Genomic DNA, 8602 nt, shown 5'->3' on the forward strand with positions numbered 1-8602 from the left:
GGTCGGGGCGACTCCGGCGGCGGACCAACCCCTCCAACGCGGACAAAATCGCGTCACCACCATCCCATCCCCCTGCGTTTCCGGCCAGACTAGAGCCACTACGCGTGCGCACAGGGGATTGGTTGGCTCCGTCGACGCGCCTCTCGGGCCACCACCTCCCGGAAGTGGCTCTGGAATGGAGACGATAATACACGCATGCGTACTTGGACACGGAGACAATCGCACAAAGCCAGGAGCGTCACTTCCTATCTCACCCAAGGCTATTATAATATTGCTAGGTGCCAGTAAAGTGGGCTTCAATTCATAGCTACCCTAAGCACAACAAAAGGAAATAATGCCCCATCCTCACATTTGTTAAATTTGAGCCCATTACTGCTGCCACTGTGTCAATCCATTTACTTTTCCAACCATGATGTTCTTCAGGGATGGTTGACCACTCCTGACAGTATGTCCAAAGTGAAAAAGCAAGTCTTGCCAACCTCATTTCTAAGGTGCACTCTGACTATGTTTCCAAGACAGATTTGTTCTTTTGATAGCCCACGGTATTTTCAATATTCTATGCGAACATCATAATTCAAATATATCGTTTCTTCTACAGTAGTTCTTTAAGCACTGGTAGCGTAGTGGTTATGAATCAGGCTGTGAACCACAAGGTCAGCAGTTCGAAACTACCAGCTGCAAAACAGGAGAAAGAGGCGGCTTTCTGCTCCCGTAAAAATTTACAGCCTCGTAAACCCTGTACAGGGTTGCTATGAATCGGAACCGACTCCCCAGCACATAACCACGACGGTCTTTCTTTAAGGAGGTAAAGTAGCGGAATGGTTAACAGTGGAGCTAATCTCAAGGTCAGCAGTTTGAAACTACCAGCTGTTTCTCAAGAAACATGAGGCTTTCTACTCCTGCAAAGATTTATAGACCTGGAAACCCTGTAAAGAGTTGGGTTGCTAATGTTGGAAGACTCTATGCACATAACCATCGACCACCACGTTCTTCTTTAATCATTGTCCAATTTTCACACGATTGTGAGGCAAATGAAAACACCATGGCTTGGGTCAGGAGCAAGTTTAGTCCTGAAACTGACAGCTTTTCTTTTGAACACTGTAAAGAGGTCTTTCCAGCAGATTTACCCAATCCATATACGTCATTTAAATTTCTTGACTGCTGTTTCCGTAAGCACTGACTGTGGATCCAAACAAAATTAAGTTTTCACAACTTCAATCTTTTCTCCATTTGTCATAATGTTAATTTTTGGTCCAGTTGTAAGGATTTTCCTTTTCTTTACAGTGAAGTTCAATCCATAATGATGCTTAGTCTTAGATCTTCATCAGTTATTTCAAATAGAGATCTACCCAGAATACATACTAGAGGTTGCCCTCCTTGCTTCCAGAAGGGTGGGCTCTGCATTATGGGTTTGGTAGTGTTACTCCATTCTTTCTGCTTTTTGAAGATATTTCCTCTTTAGCCCTACACAACACATTGGCAATTTCCCGATTCACTGAACAAACAAGTCCCATCCGGGGGAAAAGACACTTGTTCTGCTGACGGGAGTAAAGACCAGGGCATTAAGTGGTTTAAAGTCGATGTGGAAATAAAAAGCCTGTGACACTCGATATGAAACTAAGCCAAGACTCTTCAATTCTCACTCCAGGTCACATTGAAGATCCCTAATTCTGTATCAGGAGTCCTGGTATGGCACTGCGAGATAATGCGGTGGACTGCAAGGTCAGTGGTTCAAACCCACCAGCCGCTCCTTGTATACAAAGTCGCTGAGTCGGAACTGACTTGCAGCACTTAACAATTCTGTATCATGTCCAGAGAGTTTCAAAACCTCCTCATTGGCTATTGGAGCTTGAAAAACAAACGAAAACTTTTCCATGCCTTCTAAAGATTGATGTTGAGCAAAATAGACAGTATTCTCACTTTAAAAATTAGTCTGAAAAAAGTACTCAAAGATTTTGAGAGTATGAGGGCCGAAATCAAGACTCACAATAAATTTTTCAAGGGGTGAACTTATTTATGATAGTAATAAAAAAAAATATGTATGAGTCAGAATCTAGCGCAATGCAAAATTTAGCCTCTCAACTCTTGGGAAACCTTGGCTCCCTGACCACGAAGCTGGGCCTGGTCTCTTCCTGCCCCAGCCGGCTCCCGGCGGCCGCTCACTCGTAGCTGAGTGTGCAGAGTGTGGACACCGAGCAGAAAGACGGCGGAGGAAGGCTGCTGTCGTTCTGCCCCTCTCTCGATCAATGCCCACACCCGGCAAAGAGGGAAGCCAGAACACACCCTCCGATTGCAATCGCGAGGGTCTTCTTAACCCTGTGAGTCCAACAGTTTGCTTTCTCCACAGCACCGACCAATTCTGTGGGGCTTTCAATAGCATCAAGGAGAAAGCAAATCCCGGAAAGAGGAAACTGTGCCCGGGAGGCCTGTCCGGTCCCCTTCTGGCGACAGATCTGCGCTCACTGCTCACCCTTCAATGCATTTTTCCCTTTTAAGGATTCCGCCCGACCCCCGATCCACCAGACCTCCCTCACCACAGCCGACGAAAGAAAACACAGGCTCCGAGGCCACCCTAAGCGAAAAGACCCTGCCTTTCCCCGGCTCCCGTTGGCGCCCGACGATGGCTCGAGATCCCTCGCTCACCCATCAATATGCGCATCTGCTTCTTGCCGAAGAGGCGCGAGAAAAGAGAAGAGATGGTGAGACCCATGGCAACGGTGGTACTTGCGATGGGCAGAAACAAAGGGGGCTTAGGGCGTCCCCGGGCCTTCTCCTTTCACAACCCCGGCAAATTGGACGAGAGAAAAAGAACTGAAGAAGAAACAAGGGCGGCAATGCCTGCTCTCCGGTCTGCGTATCGAACGAAACTTCGGGACCCGCACAGAAATTAGCGGGACGAGGACCTGCTGTGCTACTGGCGCGGCAGCTCCGGCTCTGGAGTTAAGGGTTTGGTACTGCCACGTCACGCGGCGGTCGGGGCGACTCCGGCGGCGGACCAACCCCTCCAACGCGGACAAAATCGCGTCACCACCATCCCATCCCCCTGCGTTTCCGGCCAGACTAGAGTCACGCGTGCGCACGGGACATTGGACAGCTACTCTGGTGTGCTACTCTGGCTGCAGCTGCAACCTCCGGGACGTGGCTCCTGGAATGGGACGACAACACGCATGCGTACTTAGTGCGGATTCGGTCGCACAAAGCCAGGAGCATCACTACCTATCAGATTCAAAGCGACTAGCTGCCCGGAAGAATGTATTCTGGGGTTGCAGTCCTTTCTTCTAGAAAGGCGAGCTGTGCATTATGGGTTAGATAGTGAATCTCCGTTCTTTTTGCTCTTTGAGACTTTCGTTACTCTAACGCTTACTCAATGCTGGGAACTTCCCCATTCCAGGAATGTACATGTCTAATCCTTGGGACGAAGTGCTTGCCCTAGTGAAGGAGGTGCAGACCGATACTGCCTTCCCCAGAAATAAGTGGTTTAAAGCTGATCTGGAAATGAAAAAGCTCTGTCCCCGGATAAGTAGCAAGGCCTGGACTCTTCACCCTTCACTCCAGGTTGTTGTTTGTGAAGTGCAGTGAAGTCGATTCTGACTCATTAAGTGCTGTTGAGTGAGTTTTGACTCGTAGCAAGCGGGTATAGGGTTTCCCAGGTGCGGCTAATGAGTTGAACCATTGACCAGCCGAGTGATTGTCCTTCTATGTCTCACTGGGACTCCATTCCGACTCAACAGCGACAGTGTATACGGTTTCTAAAGAGAGAGACTGATGGGATTGAACCTTCAATCTGGTTATCAGTCCAGTTCTTATCCTACACTACCACACCAGTGGACGAAAGAGCTCTAAAACTTCCTCATTGGCTATTGGAGCTTTTTAAGCGAAGCCAATGATAAGACTTGCTTTCTGTGCCTTTTCTTCTGTAAAAATACAGAAAGATTTATGTTGAACAGAATAGAAAGCCTCACTTTAAGAATATTTATAACTTGGTGTGTAAATGTAGGATATGCACTGGTCTGCTAGCCTAAAGGTGAGTGGTTCAAATCCACCTTGGAAACCCTATGCAGGATAATTGTGAATCAGAACCGACTCTATGGCACTTAACACAACCTTATTTTCTAATGACAAAATACACATCTTTGTTGGAGGGAGTATTTGAAAAGATTATCCCTGTAATCTTTGCCACCTCCCACATATTCTTGGGGTTTCCAAGAGAACTTGGTTGATTTGAACTGCTGACCTTGTGGCTACCAGCACAGAGCTTATATTACAGCACCAGATCAGAGCTCAGAATAATCCGTATAGAACTACATATTATAATGAAAATGCCTCCAAGACAGTTACTTGAAAAAGTCCAATTATGTAGTAGGACTGTTACTGCAGAATAACGCACTGGACTGTAAGGTTGGTTTAAAATACAAGATCGGCAGTTCAAACCCACTAGCCACTCAAAAACCCTATACAAGGTCACTATGAGTCGGAACAGACTGGACAGCACTTAACAGCAGCGACATTAAAATATGAGGGCAGTGGCTCTGTAGGATAAGTGCCGGACAGTGAACCACAAGGTCAGCAGTTCAAGCCCACTAGTCCCTCCGGGGAAGAAACAGGCTTTCTGCTCCCACAAAGACTCACAGCCTCTGTAACCCATACAGACTCACTATGAGTCAAAACTAACTTGAAGGCACTTCCAACAATAAATATGGAAATACAGATTTCACTGGTGTGTGTGTATGTAGATGCTGAGCAAGAATTGAAAGTATAGCCTAAATATTGGTAGGTAGTGGTTACCTGTTTAACATGTGAAGGCAAGAATGGTACATCCCAGGAAATAAAGGAAAGTGGTCGTCAAAGGAACATTGTTTTTAAAATTAAATCTTATTGAGATATAGTTTACATGCAGTAAAATTGAGCAATTTTAAGTGTATTTTGACATGTATTTGGTTGCATAAGTGCCATAATAGGAGTTCTGTTGTATAGGATAGGTATACTGGACCACGAGGTCAGTTTGAACTGCAAGGTTGGTGGTTCAAAACTCACCAGCCAGTCCTCGGAAATCCTATACCTGTTGGCTAAGAGTGGGAACCAATTCGATGGCACTTAACAATAATACAATAATCATGATATAAAATATTTCCATCACGCAAAAATTTCCCTCATGTTCCCTTCCCTGACTTCAGCCCTGGCCAACTACTGACCTGATGACAATTTCACATAAATAGGATCATACAATATGTTGTATTTTAATCTAGCTTCTTAGGATAACACTTTTGAGATTCACCAATGATATTGCATGTATCAATAATTTGTTCCTTTTTATTTGTCAGTAGTATTCCAGTATATAAATTCACTACAATTTGTTTATACACTCATCAGTTGATGGACAATGAGTTTTTAAAATTTATTGCTGTTATGAATAAAGTTGCTATGAACATTCTAGTGCAAATAGTTGTGTATGTACAGGAAGTTTTTGTATTATTTAGATACAAAGTCATTTTAGGATATGATGAATGAATTTTATGTGATAGATATTCATCCAGATTTTTCTCTATGAAAGACTAATGTCTATATAAACTGCAGTGGGATTTTATACTGCTATGCAACTCCTTTTTCAATTGCGTATCAGTTGTAAAAATGCTGTGGCAGAGGCATCCGACTGCCTCACACTTAACAAGTGGGAAACTGAATCAAAACCAACACCTAAGGGTGATTCCTGTGAGGCAGAGTCAGACACGCGTCCACCCTCTACCATATCTACCAATGTGACACAGATGTCATACCCATAGTACTATATATTCTGCTGGGTTCACACAGCACTCTTAGAAAATACTCACCATTATGGGTTTATTAGTGATGTAGGTTACAATTCAGAATCAAAAACAACTTCCATCAGAACAGCCTCTGCCCTGCTTGAGCAAATGTTACAAAACTCTTAAACCCTGCCAACAAATGCCCAAGGCACCCCATTCTGCCAGCAATATTTCTGCTTAATCTCAATCGCACTTTGCTGTTATCTTGCCAGTTTCTTGCTTCTGCTACTGCTGTTTCTCTGTTGCCAATGGTGTTACAACTCTCTCTCTCTCAGTAAACTGGCTATAGGAGACTCCCAGCACATGTACCCCAGGTTCAAAGAATGCACTCCACTCTCAGCTGTTTACTGATGGTCATCCGGTCCCCTCAGCTATCCAATCCCCTTGTTAGGTCACAAACACCTCATTTGCATAGTTTCACCAAGCCATTTACAAGCTAGAAAGGCCATATGAAAAGCAATCCACACACCACATCAGTGCTTACAGATTTCACTCATTCTTTTTAAGGGGCTACATTCCATTGTATACAGATAACCTCTTTAATTAATATATAAAATTGTAATATATGTATACTCTTTGATCCAAAAATTTCATCTCTAGGAGTTTATGATAAGAAAAATTTCCCTCTAGTTTGGAAGGTTAACAACAAAACAAATAAAAAAGCATCTGGGATTGATTACACGAGTTTTTAAGATTCTTAACTTTTAGGACTATACTCAAAATGTTATACACTGGTCCTCAGACATATATCAGAAGCCATAATTAAGACCAACTACTACATTTAACAATAACAATACAAAAAGTTTACTAGTTATATCTATAAGGTTTTCAAGCTGTTACTACTTTGTTTATAGTAAACATTAAAACAAATTTTTTCAAACACTTAAATTACTTTTTATGTTTTTGTGTTTGTCTTGTGGATACTGGTTTCCCCTACTATTGTAAAATACACATTTATGTGACATAGAAATGAACATTGGGAATTCTAAGAAATCTTAGAAGCCCACATTCAACCTATAACTTACTGAATTTGCTAAAAGGGGAAATAGGCTTCTTGTTAAGCCTTTGTAGAGTTGGGACCTTAGGTGGAATACTGAGCCCTATCCAGAACCTTCTGAATTGGGATATTCCCACTTGAAAAGACATGCAGAACAACACAGAACTGCTGGGAGAACAGAAAATTCTTCTTAAAAGAAATGCCTACTGGAAAAAAGTGGACCGTTAGGCTGTTTGAATTATAAGCAAGCTCTTTGCTTTGGAGGCATCAAGACAAGAAACATCCCTCAAATTATTCTGTTCCCTCATGCTTGTTTTCTTTTTAAACATTGCTTAATATTCTTCATCAATAAATACTAGTATTCAAATACTTATTGATGAAGATCAAAGACCAGAGCCTTTGGTATGGGTTGTACTTCAATGTAAAGAAAACAAAAATCCTCACCACTGGATCAGTAAACAACATCATAAAAAATGAAGGAAAAGATTAAAGTTGTCAAAGATTTCATTGAGATCACATCAACCATCAACACTCATGAAAGCTGCAGTCAAGAAATTAAATAATGTACTGCATTAGGCAAATCTGCTGCACAAGACCTCTTTATTCAAGAATAAAGATGTCAGTTTGAGGACTAAGGTACATCTGAACCAAGCCTCGGTATTTTCAATAACCTCATTTGCATGTGAAAGTTGGGCAATGAATAAAGCTGACCAGAGAAGAATTGATGCATTTTAGTTATGGTGTTGGAGAAGATTATTAAAAGGCCCATCAACTGCCAAAACAACAAACCAATCTGTGTTGGAAGAAGCACCGCCAGGATGTTTCTTAGAAGCTAGGATGGTCAGACTTCTCCCTTACTTTGGACATATTATGAGGAGGGACTCGTCCTTGGATAAGGAGATCATGCTTGGTAAAGTGGAGTTTCGGCAAAAAAGACGAAGACTCCCAATGTGATAGATTGGCAAAGTGGCAGCAACAATGGGCTCAAGCTTCCCAACTGTGAAGACTGTGAGTCGATGCCAACCCATAACAACCCCATGTAGCAAAGTACATACAGTTGTCACTGGCTGATTTTTTAGAACTAGACCTTAAGATCTTTCTTATGTGGCACCTCTGGGATCATTTGAACCATGAAACTTTCTAGTAAGCAGCTGAGTGCTTAATCATTGGTACCACCCAGGGATTTCACAGGACATTAGGGCAACATAAATTATAATCCAAATGAGACTGGTGAAAAACAAGACTCCAGAAATTGATTGAATGTAAACAGAAATCTTTCAACAAACTGATGCAACACTGAAGGTGCTCACTCATCTGTACCAAGAAATTTGCCAACCAATTGGAAGAGAACCATGATTGTACCTATTCCAAAGATAGGTGACCCAATGGAATGTGGAAATCATCTAATAATATCATTGTATCACATGCAAATAAAATAATTCAAAAACAACTGCAATAGTACATCGATGGGGAACTGCGAGAAACAGAGAATACCAGAATATGTTTACTTGTGTTTTATTGACTATGCAGAGGCTTTTGATTACGTAGATCATGACAAGTTTTGGGTAACACTGTAAAGAATGAGAATTCCAGAACACTTACTGTGCTCATGAAGAACCTGTACATAGACCAAGAGACAGTCATTCGAACAGAACATAGGGGATAGTGAATGGGTTAAAATAAGGAAAGGTGACTGACTAATTTAGTCAGTCACAAAAGGAAAAATACTGCATAGGACCACTAATGTAAAAGACTAGGAAAAAGAACCCATACTAATCCACTAAAGTGGACTCTTAGGGGG

The 8602-nt window shown here is 42.4% G+C and overlaps 1 protein-coding gene across 1 annotated transcript in view; it reads right to left on the reverse strand.

The window, feature by feature from the left end:
* Window positions 1-2834, reverse strand: part of ARF4 (ADP-ribosylation factor 4) — a 30543-nt gene extending 27709 nt beyond the window's left edge. The window contains exon 1 of the mRNA XM_006862070.1: window positions 2644-2834. Within this exon, the coding sequence (XP_006862132.1) occupies window positions 2644-2710 (67 nt within the window). The 5' untranslated portion in view covers window positions 2711-2834. The remainder of the gene's footprint in view (window positions 1-2643) is intronic.
* Window positions 2835-8602: the final 5768 nt, after the last annotated feature.

Source organism: Chrysochloris asiatica, unplaced genomic scaffold, assembly GCF_000296735.1.
Source record: "Chrysochloris asiatica unplaced genomic scaffold, ChrAsi1.0 scaffold00046, whole genome shotgun sequence".
In the NCBI taxonomy this organism is placed as follows: Eukaryota; Metazoa; Chordata; class Mammalia; order Afrosoricida; family Chrysochloridae; genus Chrysochloris; species Chrysochloris asiatica.